Source organism: Bombina bombina, chromosome 2, assembly GCF_027579735.1.
Source record: "Bombina bombina isolate aBomBom1 chromosome 2, aBomBom1.pri, whole genome shotgun sequence".
NCBI classification, from domain to species: domain Eukaryota; kingdom Metazoa; phylum Chordata; class Amphibia; order Anura; family Bombinatoridae; genus Bombina; species Bombina bombina.
The window spans coordinates 495071405-495094401 of record NC_069500.1 but is presented as its reverse complement, the minus strand read 5'-3'; the positions used below and the strand labels follow the sequence as shown (position 1 = coordinate 495094401).

The 22997-nt window shown below is 40.9% G+C and overlaps 1 protein-coding gene across 1 annotated transcript in view; it reads right to left on the bottom strand.

Moving 5' to 3' along the window:
• The window catches only part of LOC128649132 (ATPase MORC2-like), a 457352-nt gene that overhangs the window by 205432 nt on the left and 228923 nt on the right, over positions 1–22997 (bottom strand). The window contains 1 exon segment of the mRNA XM_053702217.1: positions 5426–5554. Coding sequence (XP_053558192.1) covers positions 5426–5554 — 129 coding nt within the window.

Sequence of the window (22997 nt, the reverse complement as noted above, 5' to 3'; positions counted from 1 at the left end):
AAAACATTCTTCTAAAAAATAGGAGGGGAAGAGAACGGCACACCTGGTCTATCCCATTCCTTATGAAAAATTTTAGTAAACCTCTTTAGGTATTGGAAAAACATAAGTACACACCGGCACTGCATATTATTTATCCAGTCTACACAATTTCTCTGGCACTGCGATTGTACACATTCATTCAGAGCAGCTAAAGCCTCCCTGAGCAACAAGTGGAGGTTCTCAAGCATAAATTTTAAATGTAGAAATATCAGAATCAGGTTAAATCATCTTCCCTGAGTCACAAATATCACCCACAGACTAAGCATATTGTGAGGTAGTATCAGACATGGTTCTTAAAGCGTCTGTATGCTCTGTATCTACCCCCAGAGCTGTTTTGCTTTCCTTTAATTTCAGGTAGTCTGACTAATACTGCTGCCAGTGTATTATACACAACCTTTGCCATGTCTTGTAAAATAAACGCTATGGGCGCCATTGATATATTTGGCGCCATTTGAGCGTGAGTCCCTGGAGCGGGAGTCAAAGGGTCTGACACGTGGGGAGAGTTAGTCGGCATAACTTCCCCCTCGACAGAATCCTCTGGTAAAATAAACGCTATGGGTGCCCTTGATGTACTTGGCGCCATTTGAGCGTGAGTCCCTAAAGCGGGAGTCAAAGGGTCTGACACGTGGGGAGAGTTAGTCGGCATAACTTCCCCCTCGACAGAATCCTCTGGTGATAATGTTTTTAAATACAAAAAATGATCTTTATTGTTTAACATGAAATCAGTACATCTGGTACACATTCTAAAATGGGGTTCCACCATGGCTTTAAACATAATAAACACAGAGCCTCCTCTATGTTAGACATGTTAGAACTAATAAAGAGACTAGTAAGCTTGGAAAACACTTTAAATCAAGTTAACAAGCAAATATAACAAACGTTACTGTGCCTTTAAGAGAAACAAATTTTGTCAAAATTTGAAAAACAGTAAAAAAAGGCAGTAAATCAAACGAAATTTTTACAGTACATGTAATAAGTTAACAGAGCATTGCACCCACTTGCAAATGGATGATTAACCCCTTAATGCAAAAAACAGATAAAAAAAAAAAAAAAACGACATTTTTTTAACCCTTTAAGGACAGAGCTTTCAGTTTGCTCAATTGTTTTATGACGGAAAAATTCCGTCATATGTCCTTAAGAGGTTAAACAGACACAACAAAACTGCCACAGCTGAGCTGTGGATTACCTTCCCTATAACTGTTTCTATGCAAAATTTAAGCCAGCCATGTGGAAAAATTAGGCCCCAATAAGTTTTATCACCAAACATATGTTAAAAAACGATTAAACATGCCAGCAAACGTTTTAAAACACATTCTTATAAGAGTATGTATGTCTATTAATAAGCCTGATCCAGTCGCTATCACTGCATTTAAGGCTTTACTTACATTACTTCGGTATCAGCAGTATTTTCTTAGTCAATTCCATTCCTTAGAAAAATATATTACTGCACATACCTTAGCATATATCTCTATCAATCAGCCTGGTACCAGTCGCTTTCACTGCATTTAAAGGCTGTACTTACATTACTTCGGTATCAGCAGTATTTTCTTAGTCAATTCCATTCCTTAAAAAAATATTTTACTGCACATACCTTATTTGCAGGAAAACCTGCACGCCATTCCCCCTCTGAAGTACCTTACTCCTCAGAATGTGTGAGAACAGCAACTGGATCTTAGTTACGTCTGCTAAGATCATAGAAAAAACGCAGGCAGATTCTTCTTCCAAATACTGCCTGAGATAAACAGCACACTCCGGTGCCATTTAAAAATAACAAACTTTTGATTGAAGAAATAAACTAAGTATAAAAAACCACAGACTCTCAAGACCTCCTATCTATGTTGAGACTTGCAAGAGAATGACTGGTAATGGCAGTTAGGGGAGGAGCTATATAGCAGCTTTGCTGTGGGTGGACTCTTGCAGCTTCCTGTTGGGAAGGAGAATATATCCCATAAGTAATGGATGATCCGTGGACTGGATACACTTAACAAGAGAAATGGTATAATTTAGTAAAAGTATGCAAAGAAGACAAAGTAGCTGCCTTGCAAATTTAATCAACTGAAGTCTCATTCTTAAAAGCCCAAGAAGTGGCAACTGACCTCATAGAATGAGCAGTAATCCGCTGCAATGGAGAATGACCTACCTCCAAATAACCTCTGTGAATCAAAATAAATAGCAGAGGCCTTCTGACCTTTCCTAGACCCAGAAAAAAGCACAAACGAACTAGAAGTTTAGTAGCATCAACATACTATTTCAATGCCCTAACATCCAAAAAGATCTTTCAGAAGCATTCTTAGGATTAGGACACAATGAAAGAACAACAATCTCTCTGCCAAATATTTCTGAAGAAACAACCTTAGGCAAAAAAATAAATGTCTGTAAAACAGCCGTATATCTTGATGAAAAATCAAAAAATGGAAGCTCAAAAGAAAGAGCAGACAATTCAAAAACTTTTCTAGCAATAGATATAGCCAAAAGAAATAACACATTCCAAAAAATTAGTTTAATTTATGCATGGGTTTAAAAGGAGGAACCTGCACAATTCTTAACACTAGGTTAAGTTTTCATAGTGGAGAAATAGGCATGATAACGGATTTAATACGAATCAAAGCCTGAACAAAACAATTAACATCAGAAAGATTAGTAATCTTTTGGTGGAACAAAATTGAAAGAGCAGATATCTGCCCCTTCAGAGAACTGGCAGATAGACCCTTATCTAGGACATCCTGCAAAAACTGAAGAACCCTAAGAATCCTGAAAGAATGTCAGGAAAAAAAAAACATGATTTATACACCAGGAAATAAAGGCCTTCAAGACCTTGTGATAGACCTTCAAAGTAGCAGGTATACAAGCCTGAATCAGAGTTTCAATCACAGAATCTGAGAAAACCCTATGTCTCAGAACTAAGCGTTCAATTTCCATGCCATTAAGTTTAGAGACTTGAGATCCGGATGGAAAAAAGGACTTTGGGACACGGGGTCTGACTGCAGAGGAAGAGGCTAAGGAGGATAACTGGACATTTGAACCAAATACTGTAAGGCCAAGCTGGGGCAATCAGGATTACAAACAACTAGCCTTATCTTAGAAATCACTCTACGAAGAAGAACCAGAGGAGGGAACAGATAAGCAGTCTAAAAAAACCAAGGAACTACTAGAGTATCCACTACCTATGCCTGAGGATCCCTGGACCTCGCATAGTACCTGGGAAGTTTGTTGTTCAAACGAGAGGCTATCAGATCTATTTCTGGGAGAACCCAAAGATCTACAATCTGATTGAACACATCCCGGTGAAGCAACCACTCCCCTTGATGTAGAGACTGACTGAGAAAGTCCACTTTCCAATTGTGGGAGGGATTTTATAGAGCTCTTGGGGTTTGGGAATCTTTGCCTCTTAATGGTAGAGAAGAGTAATTCCCATGAGTAATGGATTGTGGACTCTCACCACCTGTATGAAAGAAAATTAAAAAACAGGTAACTTTTTATATAAAATTAATACTGGCACACAGCTGCCAGTACCTAAGATGGTGGACGAGTGTTAGAGAGCTGTTTGGGAGGGATCATGGAAGATGGGAGGGGAATCCTACACTGTAGAAATAAAAAAATATATTTTTTTAAAATTAAAAACAAAAACTAAAATATCATAAGATTAAAACTTCACATTGGCAGACTGTCTACCAGTACCTAAGATGGTGGTGACCAGAGGGGGTGAGGAAGGGAAGAGAGCTGTTTAGGATAGATCAGGTAGGAATCAGAAGGTAGAAGGGTAATCTTTATATTACAAGCTACATGATTAACCCCTTCACTGCAGGGAATTTCAGAAGTGTGGTGCACAGCTGCCATTAGCGGCCTTCTAATTACCAAAAAGCAATGGCAAAGCCATGCATGTCTGCTATTTTTAAACAAAGGGAATACCAGAGAAGCTTTACAACCATATGAGTTATGACAGCATGTGCAGTATGATAATTTCTGTGAAAACCCCAAAGTTTGTGAAAAGGGTAACATTGTTTTTTAATATGACCGCATTTGACGGCGAACCGGTGGCATGAAATATCCGAAAAACAGAATTTATGCTTACCTGATAAGTTACTTTCTCTTGTGGTGTATCCAGTCCACGGATTCATCCTTTACTTGTGGGATATTCTCCTTCCCTACAGGAAGTGGCAAAGAGAGCACACAGCAGAGCTGTCCATATAGCTCCCCCTCTAGCTCCACCCCCCAGTCATTCGACCAAAGGTTAGGAAGAAAAAGGAGAAACCATAGGGTGCAGTGGTGACTGTAGTTTAAACAATTTTTTTTTACCTGACTCAATTGCCAGGGCGGGCCGTGGACTGGATACACCACAAGAGAAAGTAATTTATCAGGTAAGCATAAATTCTGTTTTCTCTTGTAAGGTGTATCCAGTCCACGGATTCATCCTTTACTTGTGGGATACCAATACCAAAGCTTTAGGACACGGATGAAGGGAGGGAACAAGACAGGTACCTTAAATGGAAAGGCACCACTGCTTGCAAAACCTTTCTCCCAAAAATAGCCTCCGAAGAAGCAAAAGTATCGAATTTGTAAAATTTTGAAAAAGTGTGCAGTGAAGACCAAGTCGCTGCCTTACAAATCTGTTCAACAGAAGCCTCGTTTTTAAAAGCCTATGTGGAAGCCACTGCTCTGGTAGAATGAGCAGTAATTGTTTCAGGAGGCTGCTGGCCAGCAGTCTCATAGGCCAAACGGATGATGCTTTTCAGCCAAAAGGAAAGAGAGGTAGCAGTCGCTTTCTGACCTCTCCTCTTACCAGAATAGACCACAAACAAGGAAGATGTTTGTCTGAAATCCTTAGTTGCTTGTAAATAGAACTTTAAAGCACGAACTACATCAAGATTGTATAACAGACGTTCCTTCTTCGAAGAAGGATTAGGACACAGAGAAGGAACAACTATTTCCTGGTTAATATTCTTGTTAGCCGAGAGAGACCCTAGTGCTTAGAGGCAGCAAAGAGAATGACTGGGGGGTGGAGCTAGAGGGGGAGCTATATGGACAGCTCTGCTGTGTGCTCTCTTTGCCTCTTCCTGTAGGGAAGGAGAATATCCCACAAGTAAAGGATGAATCCGTGGACTGGATACACGTTACAAGAGAAATGGGCTTAGGTCAAAACCTTGGATTGTCTAAATGTAGTGATGGCAAAAATGCTAAAAATTCTCTGGTCTATTGTGCAAGATTTTGTCTGAAATGCCTGGTCCTTAAGGGGCTATACTACATTTAAAGGTAGTATAGCCCCTTAAGTTGCAGGCCTATATTGTTTCCTGCATTCAAACATGTCTCTAGGGAAGTGCATGCATACGCAACCATAGTTCATTTTGACTATCTATATATTTGTGTATACTAAAAACACAAAACTCACCACACTGTATAGTCGTAGGGATCTCCATTGCTCGTCTCCGTTTAAAACGCAGCTCACCCGAAGGTGGTTGGTTCCAGTTAGCAGATATGTAACCAAATTCATCCCAGAATTTCACAATTCCTTTCTGTGCTGTGGGAAATAACAGTACAGAACAGTTGTCAAAACAAATATACCTTATGCTCATAAATAGGCACAACTTCATAAAATCAGGAGGGGATGCAATTTTCAGGAATCTCCAGGACAGTGCTACTACAAAAATGATCTTTGTTTTGGAAAGAGGTTTGCTAAATAATACATGCAATTACTAACTGTAAAATACAAGTATTTCCTAGTAGTTATTAAAAAAAACTAAATTTATGCTTACCAGATAAATTCCTTTCCTTCCTGGAAGGGAGAGTCCACGACTTCATAACTGTCGGGAATATCTACACCTGAGCACCAGAAGGAGTTAAAGACACTTCAGCCAAAGGCTATACATACCCCTCCCACTTCCCCATGCCCCCAGTCATTTGGCCGAGGGAACGAGGAAAAGCAGGAGACGTATTAGGGTATAGAGGTGCCAGAAGAAAAATTTAAAAAAGGAAGCCGCCGAACCCCCCCCCCCAAAAAAAAATGGGCCAGTCGTGGACTTTACCTGCCAGGAAGGAAAGGAATTTATCTGGTAAGCATAAATTTAGTTTTCCTTCCCAAGGTAGGGAGAGTCCACAACTTCATAACTGTTGGGAACCAATACCCAAGCTCCAGAGGACACTAATGAAAAAAATGGGAGGGACAAAAACAAAAAGGAGGCTGACCTTAAATTGAGGGCACCACAGCATGCAACACCTTTCTCCCGAAAGCCGCTTCAGCCGAAGCGAACACATCAAATTTCTAAAATTTTGAAAAAGTGTGTAAGGAGAACCATGCAGCCGCCTTAAAAATCTGATTCATAGAGGCTTTGTTCTTAAAAGCCCGTGAGGAAGCAACCACCCTAGTAGAGTGAGCCGTAATCCCCTCAGGAGGCTGTTGTCTCAAAAGCAAAGCAGATCACACTCCTCAACCAAAAGGAAAAAAAAGTAGCAGTGGCCTTCTGGCCCTTGCCTTTGCCAGAGAAAAGGACAAACAAGGAAGAGGACTGCCTAAAATCCTTAGTAGCTTGAAGGTAAAATATTAAAGCACGAACCACATCCAGATTATGAAGTAAACGTTCCTTAGGGGAGGAAGGTTTAGGACAAAAAGACGGAACAACAATCTCCTGATTAATGTTATGATCGGAGACTACCTTGGGTAAAAAAACCTAACTTCGTACGTAATACCACCCTATGCACATGAAACACAAGATAAGGAGGATCACATTACAAAGCGGTCTCAGAAACTCTGCGTGCTGAAACAATAGCCAACAAAAACAAAACCTCCCATGACAAAAGCTTGAGGTCAACGGAATGCATGGGCTCAAACGGAGCCTGCTGTAAAACTCTAAGAACAAGGTTCAGGCTTCAAGGAGGAGCAACAAACCTGAAAACTGGTCTGATTCAGACCAGGGCCTTAACATCCGGGAGATTAGCCAATCTCCTATGGAGTAAAAAAGATAGAGCAGATATCTGACCCTTCAGAGAACTAGTGGATAATCCCTTTTTCAATCCCTCTTGGAGAAAGGATAAAAACAAATGGAAACCTTCTCCTTGTGACATGGAACCCCACGTTTCTCACACCAATGAAGATAGGTTCGCCAAACCTTATGGTAAATACGCCTTGTGACAGGCTTCCTAGCCTGTATTAAGGTATCTATGACCTTATCAGAAAAACCTCTTTTGGATAAACCTTGACGCTCAAGAGCCACGCAGTCAAACGTAGAGAATCTAGATTCTGATGAAGAAAAGGACCCTACATTAGAAGATCCTTCCAGCAAGGCAACGTCCAGGGAGGGCAGGAGGACATCCTTACTAGATCCGCAAACCAGGTCCTTCGAGGCCAAGAAGGCGCTTTTAGGATCATTCTGGCCCACTCTTGCTTGATGCGAGGTACTACACAAGGCAGTAGAGCCAAAGGAGGAAAAAGATATACAAGTCTCAACCTCCAGGGAACCTCTAACGGGTCTACCAACTCTGCTTGAGGATCTCTCGATATCGACCCATACCTTGGAAACTTGGCATTGAGACAAGAGGCCATGAGATCTATCTCCGGGCACCCCCATCTGAGCGTGATCTCGGAAAACACAGCAGGGTGGAAAGACCATTCCCCGGGTGAAAGGACTCTCTGCTGAGAAACATCGGCTTCCCAGTTCTCCACCCCCAGAAGGTGAATCGCTGAGAGACAACAATTGTGGGTCTCTGCCCATTAAAGAATTTGGGACACTTCGTTCATTGAAAATGAACTTGTTGTACCTCCCTGATGGTTGATACACGCTACCAAGGTAATGTTGTCCGATTGAAATCTGATATACTGGGCAGAACTGAGCTGAGGCCAGGCTCTCAGAGCACTGAGAATTGCCCGCAGTTCTAGAATATTTATTGGGAAAGAAGCCTCCGGGACCAAGATCCCTGAGCCATCCTGGAACCCCAGACTGCTCCTCAGTCTGAAAGGCTGGCATCCGTAGTAGTCAAAATCTCCCAGGACGGTCTCAAGAAGCACGTTCCTAGAGACAAATGATCCTGACAGAGCCACCAAGAGAGATATTCTCTCGCCTGGTTGTCTAAAACAATCTGCTGAGACAAGTCTAATTGATTTCCGTTACATTGAATGAGCATGCATAGTTGTAGATGTCTGAGATGGAAACGAGCAAAAGGAATAATGTCCATAGAAGACACCATCAGACCTATCACCTCCATACACTGAGCCACCGATGGGTTGGTGGAGGATTGTAGAGAAAGGCAAGCCAAAGCTAGTTTGGAACGTCTCTGATTTGTCAGAAAAATCCTCATGGATACTGAGTTTATGATGGCACCCAGAAGATTTACCCTGGTAGAGGTAATCATAGAACTCTTTTCTAGGTTTATTTTCCAATCATGAGTCCGAAGAAGACTCAGAAGCGATTCTGAATGAGCTCCTGCCAATGGAAAAGAGGGAGCCTGAACCAAGATATCGTCCAGGTAGGGAGCTACCGCAATACCTTGAGATCTAGCCACGGCTAGAAGAGCAAGCAGAACCTTTGCAAATATTCTGGGAGCAGTAGATAAGCCAATGGAAGTGCTATGAACTGGAAGTGCTGATCCAGAAAAGCAAACCTCAGGAACTGGTAATGATCTCTGTGGATTGGGACATGGAGATAAGCATCCTTCAAGTCTATTGTGGTCATGTACTGTGCCCGGATCGAGGGCCGCGCCTTCATGCCGATTTGTTCTCGGCAGGCTTCTTGGTCTGTTTGGATTTGTTCCAAGACTGAGAGGGCTTCCAAGTACCCTTAGATTGCTCGGGCTTGCTCGGGCGAACAATCTGCATATTAGCATAAAAAATAAAGGAATTGGCAATCCTAAGAGCCTTGACCCTGTCTTGAATGTCCTCCAAAGAGGAGTCGACTTCAATGAGCTCCGACAAGGAGTCGCATCAGTAAGAAGCTGCGCCTGCAACAGCGGCCACAGCAGCTGCCAGCTGAATAATGAAAAACCCATATGCTGAAAATTTTTCCTTAAGTAGCTTGCTAATTTCTTATCCATTGGATCCCTAAAGGAAGAGGTAACCTCCAATAGAATGGTAGTATGCTTAGCCAGAGTAGAAATGGCTCCACCTACCTTAGGGACAAAACTCCAAAGGTCCAGGTGGGAATCAGGAACTGGGAACAGTTTTTTAAAAGTAGACAAGGAAGAGAAAGGAGATCCAATCTTCTCTCACTCACTTGAAATAATGCTCGCCATGCGATCTGGTACTGGAAAGGTTTTAGGAACCTTCCTCTCTTCATAGACTATCAAGTTTAGGGATCTTCGGTTCCTCCATAAGCTTAGCTTCTGAAACTTCCAATGTGGCAAGACCTCCTTCAAAAGAAAACTGAGATGTTCAATTTTAAATCTGAACTTAAACTCCTCAGGGGCAGGAGTCTTAACCTCAGAAGTCTCCTCTTCTGACACTACAGAAGTTAGGTTAATCGTCAGAATTATGAGACATGTTAGACAATTCAGACTGAATGGAAGAAAAATCCCCCAAATCTACAGGGCTATGCTTTGCCTTTCCCTTACGTTTGACAGAAATAAAGCGTTTAGGGCCGCCATTACCGCAGATTGTAAAAAAAGTTACCCCAGTAGGAGATAAAGGCTGGCCGCAAGGGACTGCTTGTGAGCTAGGAATAAATCTAGGTTGAGGAGAGAGAGGAGAGGCACCCCCAGGAGAATAGGTTCCTGAGAGGTAGAAGGCTCAGAAATGGTTAACTTATCAGAAGGCTTTTAAAACAACCCCCAGACAGATGGAGCAGAACTGGTCAGGAGGGCATACAATGGTCTCCTCACAATAAAGGCAGTTATTAGTGACATGAATTTCTACTACAGAACCCTCAGAAGGGTTAACATTAGTATCCTCCATAACTTCTAGGTTCCCAGACCATTATGTATAAACCCAAAAATAAAGGACAGCAATCGAAAAAATATTTAAATAAAAGTGCATCTCTACCCTGCCATAGGATGGGTTGCTTACCCCCTCCTAGAGACCCAAGCTAGAAAACTTAGTTGAACAGGACTCTCCCAGATGCGCCCGCTATTACGAAATGCCCACAGCTCCTAGTATTTCCGACAAGAGTAAGAGAAGCCAGTCACGTGGAGAGGGATGTAACTCCGCTCACATGCTAGTCTAAGCGTGCGAGGAAAACTATTGCGCAGAACGAAAAATCAGAGCCGCAGTCTGCCATCTGTAAAAGGAAGAACCCAGAGCCACCTCAACACCACACAAGAACTACACAAGAGAGAGTTAAGTCACCATGTGTCCCAATAAAAGAACTTCTGCTACCGGAGCTATTACCTCAGATCCCTCAGGGGAGGTATAGAAAAAAAAAAACACACTGAGTTCTCTTGAGGCACCCCTATGAGAACACATATTCCCATAATAATTAAAGGGACTTACCCCCAGGAATCCGCTGTGGAACAAGTACACAGCTGCACAAGGTGTGACAGGCATCCACCCCGACAGTGACCTTAGTAAAACACAGTAGAAGCAGTGTAACTCGTCTACAATAATTTCCTAAGGTCAGTTAGTGAACTATACCTATGCTAACAGAGAACGTTCCCCGATGCATAAAAGATCTAACCTTCACCACTACTCTCACTGAGAGATTGACATGGCTACTTCAATACCCAGTCCTCTCTTGTAGGGAACACTCCCATTACGGACTATCTTCTATACACCTTCTCTGCCATCCTCCTCGAGTGACGACAGGCAAAGAATGACTGGGGTGACAGGGAAGTGGGAGGGGTATTTATAGCCTTTGGCTGGGGTGTCTTTGCCTCCTCCTGGTGTTCAGGTGTAGATATTCCCGACAGTTATGAAGTCATGGACTCTCCCTGCCTTGGATAGGAAAAGGGGGGAATTATACCTCAGGACTGATAAATATTAAATATCAAGAACCATGGTGCAGACCATTAAAAAAATATGTATAAAAATTAATTCAAAGAGAAAAAAAATACAAAACCAAAATCAGGATTTCAACAAAAATAGATAGGGAATTCAGGAATATTTTAAAGATCAATATCAAAATGTATTAATTCACTCAATAAAAAATGTACACAAAGCATAAATATTACCATACAAATAAATGGACACTATAAAGACAGGAATGTTTCTAAGCATGTTTTACATCAAAGCTATATGAATGCTGCTCCTTTAAGAAATTTTCAAAAGCATCTTCCATATCTACGCAGTTACTTGTCCAACAAGTTAGATAATACAGAAATAAATGTTGTTAGTATCTCATGCATGAATGGTTTGAATAAACTGTCACTGCAGTGTTAAAGAGTTTCCCATGCTTGACAAAAACGTACAGCAGCCAGCATATCATTATTAGCAGAAGCAAAAGTTTTGTTAGTCAGTCCGCTCCAAAGCCAATTTGCCAAATATTGTCAGCAAAATAGTATATTTCCTCCCAGTTCATAAATCCAAAAGTTTGTGCTTTTACGTGAGCAAACAATAGAGGAACTTTATATTGGGTCCTCCGGTCAGCGTGATATCACCATACCAGCTGGTTACAAGCCGTTCTAGAGAGAAGGCTGCCTATATACATTTTGCCTATAATCCATTGCGTGAATGGGCTTCAGCTGGGCTGTTGTTCATTGGAGCACAATCTGTCTATATGACACAAGCTCCTCTTTTTTTCTCCCCCTATTATTTTAAGGTGGATTAATTTCAGTGAAATTTTGAGATAAAAAATGTATGGTTATATGTTATTAAATGTAATGAACACCATTCATTTTTTAGGTTTCCATACATATTAGAGTATTTAATTTGTGACTAACATCTTACTCTTTGATCCCCCTTAAAAAGTATAAATGATAGCCATGGACTGAAATTAATCCATGGAATGAAATGGGACTCTCACTCAAGTTAATCCAGTTTCTTTTAACATGGATTAATTTCAGTCCATGGCTATCCTTTAACATATTACTCTTTGATCCACCTTAAAAGTATAAATACTTTTGCTTCTGCTACTTTTTGTCAAGCACAGGGAAACTAACTTTTTGAGTAACACTGCAGTGACGGTTTATTCAAACAATTTACGCATGAGTTACTAGCGGTTATTTCTGCACGATTATCTAATTTGGTGGACAAGTAACAGCGTAGATATGGATGATGCTTTTGAAATGTTTTTAAAGGAGCAGTGCAGCATCCATATAGCTTTGATGTGAAACATGCTTAGAAAGGTTACTGGCTTGATAGAGTTTTTATTTATTTGTATGGTAATTATTATGCTTTGTAAGCATTTTTTATTGAATGAATAAATAAATACATGATATTGATATTGATCTTTAAAAGAGTGCTGAATTCCCTATCTATTTTTGGTTTCACATTCTTTTTCTCTTTGAATTAATGTTTTATATATTCCCTGGTTGTTATTATACAAGCCATATAATACAGTTAACCACTAACCTTATTAAATAATACACAATCATCTATTCCAATTGTACTGGAAATCAACAACATTCCTTAACCCCTTGAGTGGTAACGATGGCTCTGAGCCGTTGCAGAGTTTCCCACTCTGGTGCTAACGACGGCTCAGAGCCGTCACCAGCACTCACCCACCTTGAGGGAGATCTGGGGGCTCCCACCCGCTCCTACCCCGGCGATCGGGCCTGCATAGTGATAAGCATCGCTGGGGCTTCACGTTTTGCGCGGAGACATCACGCGCAATGACGTGATGACGTCACCGTGCAACTTTATTAAAAATTACATACAAAGTATAGGGAAAGGGGGCATGCTGCTTAGATGCCTGTATCTCAGGCATCTAAGCAGCTACAGACCCCAAGACCCACCGTTTGAAAGGTAATCACCTAACCACATTGTGAAATAAAAAATACAAAAAGTTAAAAAATTAAAATTTAAAAAAATGAAAATTTAAAAGATAAAAATTTTAAAAAATAAAACTTTAAAAAAAAATCTTAAATCACCTTAGCACCCAGGTGGGAAAAGTGCTTAGCACTCAAAGTGTTAAAATGCCCATATGGGTGTTTCAAGTTCAAGAGACAATATGTTTAGATAGTTATACTATGGTTATTTGCAACAAGTGGAAAAAACAATTAAAACCTAAATTTATAAATTTTCAATTACGAAATGTATTATTCAAATTCAACATATCCTAAGCATCAAGTGGGTAAACTAATAGACTGTTTCAGGGTGAATGCTACAATAGAGGCAGACTAGGCAACTACCTAAGGGTGCCCCTGCAGGGGGAAGGGGTGTATATTTGGTGCTTGACATCCATAACAAAAAAAAAATTAAAAAAAATATATACACACTACATATCAGGGCTCAAAAATTCAATTCGACAACGGCGAGTAGAATTTAAACAGCTGCGAGTAAATTTTGCCCCCGACTCCCTGTTTTGCTGAATTTTTTTTTTTTTTAAATCCTTACCACATGACTTTGCAGGTCGTCACGAGACAATTGCACCCAATACCTGCAGTGCATGACAAGTGAGTCTGCAGTCATGTCGCTCTAGTAAGTTTTTAGAGCATGTGACTGCATGTGGTGGCGTCTGCGTGAGTGCCGGGCAGTGGCAGCAGCACTGAACAAGTCCAACTCGTCTCCTTTTGCGTGACACTGATTGTCTCTGAGGACGTGGTGAAACTTACCCCCAAAACAAGTTTAGTGAATTACAGTGAGCCAGACTACCCAGGCACAGCGGGCTTACAGGAGAAAATAAGGGGCACAGTAAAAACTCAAAAACAGCTCTATAATAAGCCTAGGTTGTGTGCCTAATATCGTCCTCAGTGAGTAAAATTAAAACCTCTGAAAGCCAGTATGGGCACACACTTGCAGTAAAAATAGCGCATCTGACTAAGCACTGATACTGTGATCACATTCCTTTACATGAGAGCAGATGATGAGTATGCAGGGATCACAGAGTCAGCTACACACTTCTCCTAGGAAAAACCTTTTTAGTGACAGCTGGAGACAGCCTGAGAGCAGACAAATGCCCCTGCCGAAGGTAGCACAAAAGTCAGCAGGGTTTTCAGCATAGAGGAGAGTGGAGACAGACAGGCGAAAAAGGAAGTAAATTTATTACTTTAAAAAATGCTCTTTTTTTTTTTTTTTACTAGTGGTCCTGGTCCTTCATTCTCCACTGGTCAGATAACAGGTTATGCTGTGTCTCCAGCAAGCTTCTCCTGCTATTACTGACTGTTATAAAAACAAAATAGTGGGGAAAGGGGAGAACTGGGTTTTTAGTAGAGGGAATAAGTAGTGGCAAGTTAACTGGAAGTTACTGCACTAAAAGAAAATTTATGCTTACCTGATAAATTTATTTCTTTTTTGACACGATGAGTCCACGGATCATCTAATTACTATTGGGAATATCACTCCTGCCCAGCAGGAGGCGGCAAAGAGCACCACAGAAAAGCTGTTAAATATCACCTCCCTTGCCTCCCACCCCAGTCATTCGACTGAAGTAAAGGAGAGAAAGGAAGTAACAAGGTGCAGGTGTCTGAAGTCTATAACAAACCAACAACCTGTCTATAGAACAGGGCAGGCCATGGACTCATCGTCTAAAAAAAAGAAATACATTTATCAGGTAAGCATAAATTTTCTTTTCTTTTTAATGACACAATGAGTCCACGGATCATCTAATTACTATTGGGAATCAATACCCAAGCTAGAGCACACAGATGATAAGGGAGGGACAAGACAGGGAACCTAAACGGAAGGCACCACTGCTTGAAGAACCTTTCTCCCAAAAGCGGCCTCAGCCGAGGCAAAAGTGTTAAATTTATAGAACTTTGAAAAAGTGTGAAGAGAGGACCAAGTTGCAGACTTGCAAATCTGTTCCACAGAAGCTTCATTTTTGAATGCCCATGAGGAAGCAACAGTCCTCGTGGAATGAGCCGTAACTCTCTCTGGAGGGTGCTGTCCAGCAACTTCATAGGCAAAACGGATTATACTCTTCAGCTAAAAAGAAATAGAAGTAGCTGTGGCTTTCTGTCCCTTACATTTCCCCGAGAAAACCACAAGCAAGGCAGAAGACTGACGAAAATCCTTAGTCACCTGTAGGTGAATTTTTAAAGCACGTACTATTTCTAAATTGTGCAGAAGCCGTTCCTTCTGAGAAGAAGGATTAGGACACAAGGAAGGAACAACAATCTCCTGATTAATGTTCCGGTCAGAAACTACTTTAGGAAGAAATCCTAATTTTGTACGTAAAACTACCTTATCCGAATGAAAAATAAAGTAAGGAGACTCATATTGCAATGCCGAGAGCTCTGACACTCTAAAAGCAGAAGAAATAGCAACAAGAAACAAAACTTTCCAAGATAACAACTTGATATCCAAGGAATGCATAGACTCAATCGGAGCCCCTTGAAGAACCTTAAGAACTAAATTAAGACTCCAGGGAGGAGTAACTGGTTTGAACACAGGCCTGATACTGACAAAGGCCTGACAAAAGGATTGCACGTCTGGTACGTCCGCCATACGCTTATGTAACAAAATAGACAAGGCAGATATTTGACCCTTTAGGGAACTTGCCAATAATCCTTTCTCCAAACCTTCTTGGAGATATGACAAAATTCTAGGAATCCTAACTCTACTCCAAGAGTAGCCTTTGGATTTACACCAATAGAGATATTGTAGCCATATCTTGTAGTAAATCTTTCTAGTTACAGGTTTACGAGCCTGAATCATGGTCTCTATGACCGATTCTGAAAGGCCCCGCTTGGATAAAATTAAGCGTTCAATCTCCAAGCAGTCAGCTTCAGAGAAACTAGATTTGGATGAAGGAAGGGCCCTTGAAGTAGAAGGTCCTTCCTCAACGGAAGTCTCCTAGGTGGAAGATACATGTCCACCAGATCTGCATACCAAATCCTGCAAGGCCAAGCCGGAGCTATGAGGATCACCGACGCCCTCTCCTGCTTGATTCGAGCAATGACCCGAGGTCACCGCCAGGGCGTCTACCAGTACAGCCTGAGGGTCCCTGGACCTTGATCCTTACCTCGGAAGCTTGGCATTCTGTCGAGATGCCATGAGATCCAATTCCAGCTGACCCCATTTGAGAATCAGGCTGGAAAACACTTCCGGATGTAGGTCCCACTCCCCCAGGTGAAAGGTCTGCCTGCTCAGGAAGTCCGCTTCCCAAATGTCCACCCCTGGTATGTGGATCGCCGACAGACAGCAAGAGTGGGTTTCCGCCCACTAAATTATTTTGGCTACCTCTGTCATTGCCAAGGAACTCCGCGTTCCTCCCTGATGATTGTTGTAAGTCACTGAAGTTATGTTGTCCGACTGGAACCTGATAAACTGGGCTGAGGCTAACTGGGGCCAGGCCAGAAGAGCATTGAAGATCGCTCTCAGCTCCAGAATGTTTATAGACAGAACAGACTGCTCCCCATCCTAGAAAGCTGGCGTCTATTGTCACAATCACCCAAGAGGGTCTGCGAAAGCAGGTTCCCTGGGAGAGATGATCCTGAGACAACCACCATTAAAGAGAATCCCTTGTCTCCTGCTCCAGTAGTATTCATGGAGACAAATCAGCATAATCTCCGTTCCATTGAATGAGCATGTTTAACTGCAGAGGTCTGAGGTGGAAACGAGCGAACCGGATCATGTCCATTGACGCCACCATCAGCCCGATTACCTCCATGCACTGAGCCCCAGATGGTCGAGGAGCGGACTGAAGCACTAGGCAAGAATCGAAAATCTTTGATTTCCTGACTTCTGTCAGAAAAATCTTCATTGATAGGGAATCTATTATGGTTCCCAAGAAGGTTACCCTTGTATTTGGAACTAAGGAGCTCTTTTCCAAATTTACCTTCCATCCGTGAGATTGCAGGAAAGATAACAACATTTCCGTGTGGGACCTTGCTTGTTAAATAGATGGCGCCTGGACCAGGATGTCGTCCAGATAAGGCGCCACTGCAATGCCCCGTAATCGGAGCACCACCAGTAGGGATACCAAAACCTTTGAGAAAATTCTGGGAGCTGTGGAAAGACCGAAATGATGAGCCACGAATTGGAAGTGTTTGTCTAGAAAAGCAAACCTTAGAAACTTGTGATGATCCCTGTGAATGGGAACATGCAGGTACGCGTCCTTTAAATCCACTGTTGTCATAAATTGACCCTCTTGGACCAAAGGGAGAATGGAACGAATAGTTTCCATCTTGAAGGACGGTACTCTGAGAAATTTATTTAGACTCTTGAGATCTAAAATTGGCCTGAAGGTTCCCTCTTTTTTGGGAACCACGAACAGATTGGAATAAAACCCCAGACGCCGTTCCTGCATCGGAACAGGAACCATCGCTCTCTTGTCGAAGAGGTCTCTTACACAGTGTAAGAACGCCTCTCTTTTTGTCTGGTCTACAGATAATCTTGAAAGCAGAAACCTGCCTCTGGGAGGAAAACTTTTGAACTCTAATTTGTATCCCCGGGATACTGTGTCTACTGCCCAGGGATCCAGAACATCTTGAACCCAAACCTGAGCGAAGAAGGAAAGCCTGCCCCTTACAATGCCGGAATGGGAGCAGGCCCTTCATGCTGTCTTTAATTCAATAGCAGGCTTCTTTGATTGTTTTGCCTTATTCCCAGACTGATTGGGTCTCCAGGAAGATTTAGACTGATCTTGCTTGGAAGAGGAAGAATTTCCCTTGAAATTTTGAAAGAAACGAAAATTACTCTGACGTTCCTTTTGCTTGTTTCTCTTATCCTGAGGGAGAAGATGACCCTTTCCTCCCGTAACATCAGAGATTATTTCCATTAAACCTGGTCCAAACAAGGTATTTCCCTTGTAAGGAATCGCCAAAAGTTTAGACTTAGAAGACACATCCGCAGACCAAGGTTTTATCCATAAGGCTCTGCGGGCTAGAACAGCAAAGCCTGATATCTTTGCTCCAAGTTTGATAACCTGTAGGGAAGCATCAGTAATAAAGGAATTAGTTAACTTAAGAGCTTTTATCCTATCCTGAATCTCATCAAGGGGAGTGTCTGTCCTGATAGCATCAGACAATGCATGAAACCAATATGCCGCCGCACTAGTGACGGTAGCAATGCACACTGCAGGTTGCCATTGTAACCCCTGGTGTACATACATCTTCTTGAGTAACCCCTCTAAATTCTTATCCATAGGGTCCTTAAAGGCACAACTATCCTCTATGGGTATAGTAGTTCTCTTGGCCAGAGTGGAAACTGCCTCTTCCACCTTGGGTACTGTTTGCCAAGACTCCTTGATAAGAGTCCGCTATAGGAAACATCTTTTGAAATATAGGAGGAGAAAAAGGGATACCTGGTCTCTCCCATTCCTTAGCAATGATCTCAGCAGCTCGATCTGGTACAGGAAAAACCTCCACCAAGGAAGGTGCATCAAAATATTTTTTTAGGTTACTGGATTTCTTAGGATTAACTACGACCGTGGTGTCACTGTCGTCCAATGTAGCTAAAACCTCCTTGCGTAACAGACGGAGGTGTTCTAGCTTAAACCTGAAAGATACAACTTCAGTATCAGCAAGATGAATTACATTGTCAGAATCTGAAATTTCACCTTCAGATGCTACTAAGGTATCCTCCTCCTCAGGCTTCTGGGAGGGGGCATTTGAAATAGTAACAACTGCGTCAGAAAACTTGCTTACTGAATGTCTGTTTTTCCTCTTACGCTTTCCCTGTAACATTGGAAAAGCAGACAACGCATCAAAAACTGTAGAAGACATGATAGAAGCGATGTCTTGTAAAGTAACTCCAGAAGGAGTTAGAGGAAGCGCAGGGCACTGCATGTGAGGGCGATAAAATTTGCGATGCTTGAGGAGAAAGCTGTAGCATATATTGAACATTGTCATTAGATTCCTGAACAGCATTCTCTTTGGAAAATGTTGGCTCAGAAAAAAGTCTATCCCTATAGTTTAAAGTCCTTTCAATACATGAGGAACAAAAAGGGATTGGTGGTCCACATTGGCATCAAAACACAAAGAACAAGTGACACTTTGCATGGCCCCTTGATCCATTCTGACTCACAATGGATCAATTTATCAATAAAAAGTTAAAATTTTTAAATAAAAATCAAAACATCAAAAAAGGTTTCTATCACTTTAAATTTTAAAACGGTAACTTTTTTACTCCTTTTTATTTTTTAAATGTAGAGAGGACAGAAAGCTTAAATAACACTGCAGATCACCTCTACACCTCAGCTGTACTTTGCTGAGGTGCCTACCTGCCCGTTGTAACCAACTCCCTCTGAGCAGGAGCCGTTCCTACACTACCAGATCCGGAACTCAGCAGCAGCTGCAGAAGTCGGTCTCCGGCCCTAAACACGCATATTAAATTAGAGAATGTGTAATAGGAAAAGAAGCTGTACAACTTCACCTTACGTTATCAGGAAGTGAAGGAGAAAAGACGCGCAACGCAATTGCCGCCTCCTCTAGTACTGTCCATCATGGGCGTCGCCAATACAGTAATCTCTCGGTCGGCATATTTGTTATGAAACCGCCGGGAGATGTGAACCACCACAAAGTGTTTTCCTGCCCCAGTGCCTGCGTCTAAGCTGTCAAACATAGTCTTGTGTACATAGGAGAATTTATGCCTTATAAATATAAAGTGCCCAATTTCAATCAAGGCTTCCTTATATGTCCCATCCTATGAAATAAAGTGCCCAACTTGTTCTGAGTTCTTTCAATTAACCCTAGAAATTAAAGTCAGCACTTACCTCATATTCTGCCCGACAGCAAGGTAGCTCCCAGGTTTGAGAGGTCCTCTCCCTCACATGGACCTGTGAAACAAGAGAAAGGACTGAGTAATATCCTTCAGTTTTTCAGAGTTAGGGCAGCATCAGTATGGGAGGTGCAGTGAGAATTATGTCCCACAAGTTCCCATTGCTCTAAAGCCACCACTGCTCTACTGAAGAGACTGATGTGGACTACGGCTACACCCTAGGACAAAGCAGCACAATCTTGTACTACTTTAAAAATAATAAACTCTTGATTAAAGAATCTTTTCTAACACCTAACTTTACCTTTAGAGTGAGTAAGAGAGAGGAGAGGAAAGTCAGGACAGGAAGATTGTGTGAGAGAGGTGGGGAATGTAAGAGAGAGGGGTGAGAGTGTGAAAAAGAGAGAGTGGCAGAATGTGAGGGGGAGAGTAAGAAGAGGGAGTTTGTGTAAGAGAGGGAGATATAGATAGATGGAAAGACAGATTTACTTATTTAAATCTTGCCATTCCAGACAATTCCAAGATTATTGACTAAGAGAATACACTGCCTGTAAGAATGCTAAAAGATATAGTGGGGTAAATGGGCGTGGTATGGACAGTGGGCATGGCATGGGCGGCAGTTGGTGGGATCAGAAGTGGCGAGTAACATTTTTGCCTGGCTAGTAGCTAAGTACTTGAAATTTTGAGCCCTGTATATATATGTATATATATATATATATATATATATATATATATATATATATATATATATATATAATTTTAAAGAAGAAGGTGTGGAACAGGCGGTTGGAACTATACGATATACATCGTATATGCACTTAATAGAGTTTTACCATTGTAAGCCTGGACCAATAACAAGACACATCTCCTTACACACCCAGGTCATTAACACTCTCAATCTAATACAAATTATATTGTATCTTAAAGTTTTTTTTTAAAGGTTTATTGATTGATATATAAATAAGTATCTCTGTTTAATGTATGTGTAAACAACATTAACATTGCGTTACTATTAGTAACTTTGGTCACCTAAGAGGTCCACTATATATTGAACCTTATTTATATACATATTTATATTTGCTTATCAAAACTTTCACTATTAGGGAAAATTTTATACACCAGTTTTTGCGCCAATCCCCCCATCTCTTGAATTGATATATATATATATATATATATATATATAATTTATTTTTACTGCCTAGCTTAGGTTTCATAGCAGGGGCCATATGTGGTGGCACAATGGCTAGAATGGGTGGGGAGTGTATAGATAGTGGACATTATTATACAGTGCGTTCATTTTCAGTGTATAAATGTTTTGTATCAATATGCGCCACAGAGTTCTCACAATCAGTGTATAAACACCCATTAATCATTATACAGGGCATCCTGTTCTGATTTTTAGCTTATGAACTCTCAACATCATCATACAGTGCGGCATATATGTTATCAGTGTATATGTACCCTGCATTAATTACACAGTGCAGCATGTTTATTAGTGTATAGATGTCTTACATTATCATATAGTGCAGTGTGTTGTGTTTAGTAGTGCATAAATGTCCATTATCATCGCTATATAGTGACACCTTCAAAATAAGTGAGAGTTGTACTGGTCCCCTAGACAAAACTTGCCAATACTCTACGTCAAGATATTTATTGTAGTGCTTGAAAATGTATACTTATGGGAAAATGTAACAAGATACATTTGCAGCTCCTGAGAACTTGCAGTTCAGGCTTGCAAGATGTGAGTCTGCAACCACATATTTAGGAAGTAGAGATAAATCCACTCAAACTCATTTGTTCAATTGCAGGTGGATAGGTTCTCTGCTTGAGAACTAGTCCGCCTGCAGCTTGATACATTTTCTTCTTAGACATGCTTTTATCAGACTTGGTATAATGGTGAAAAAGAAAACAGGTCATCCTGCCTCTAGGTCTTGTCACCATTGTTTGCTTAACCATTATAGCTATTATAGTTATAATAAATCAGATTAACAGTCAACAGTTTGAAGTGATAATGGAAATCTACTTTATCATTCTAGATAAAATAGTTATCTATAGATAGTTATCACTAGAATATTTTGTTAAGAAGCAGTAATGGCAGGGTATATAATTTCTTCTTAGGGACAGCAAAATGTCTCTTTGCCTGTGTAACCAAAGATCCAAGCACAATACTGGACTGTTCAATACATAATATAAAATATTTATTGCTCTACATCTTTTAGAACGCTTTAAAGGGACATGAAACCCAAAAATTCTCTTTTATGATTTATATAGAACATAATTTTTTTTTAACTTTCCAAATTACTTCTATTGTCAACTTTGCTTCATTCTCTTAGTATCCTTTATGAAGGAGCAGCAATGCACTCAGTAAGCCAATAACAATAGACATATATGTGCAGCCACCAATCAGCAGCTAGCTCCCAGCTCCTGGGGCTACCTAGGTAAGATAACTTGATTATTTTTTTTTTTTTAAATGTATGCTACATCTGAATCATGAAAGAAAAATTGTGTGTTTCATATCCCTTTATCGGGTATGTATTTATGCACAAGCACATTCTGATCATAAGGGGATTTTTTTGTTGGGTTTTTTTTACATATTCATTGGATATCTATGAAGCAGACAAGAAAATGTGTTCATGTACTGTATTTTAAAAAGTTCTGAAATCTAAAAACATGAAATATATTACCGGTGGGAGGTCAATGAGACAGAATGGCCTTCAGTATGACCCCTTAACTTTATACAGTCTCTGCCATAAAGGAAATCTACTTAAAAATTGACATGTATTAATTAGATCTCTATTAATGAGATTACCATAGTAGCTAATAATATCACTGCTCAACAATGAAAATATTTGACTTGAAAATACTTTCTTCTGATTTCAGCATGTGAAAACTAAAAACATAATTTATGCTTACCTGATAAATTCCTTTCTTCTGTTGTGCGATCAGTCCACGGGTCATCATTACTTCTGGGATATAACTCCTCCCCAACAGGAAATGCAAGAGGATTCACCCAGCAGAGCTGATATAGCTCCTCCCCTCTACGTCAGTCCCAGTCATTCGACCAAGAATCAACGAGAAAGGAGTAACCAAGGGTGAAGTGGTGACTGGAGTATAATTTAAAAAATATTTACCTGCCTTAAAAAACAGGGCGGGCCGTGGACTGATCGCACAACAGAAGAAAGGAATTTATCAGGTAAGCATAAATTATGTTTTCTTCTGTTATGTGCGATCAGTCCACGGGTCATCATTACTTCTGGGATACCAATACCAAAGCAAAAGTACACGG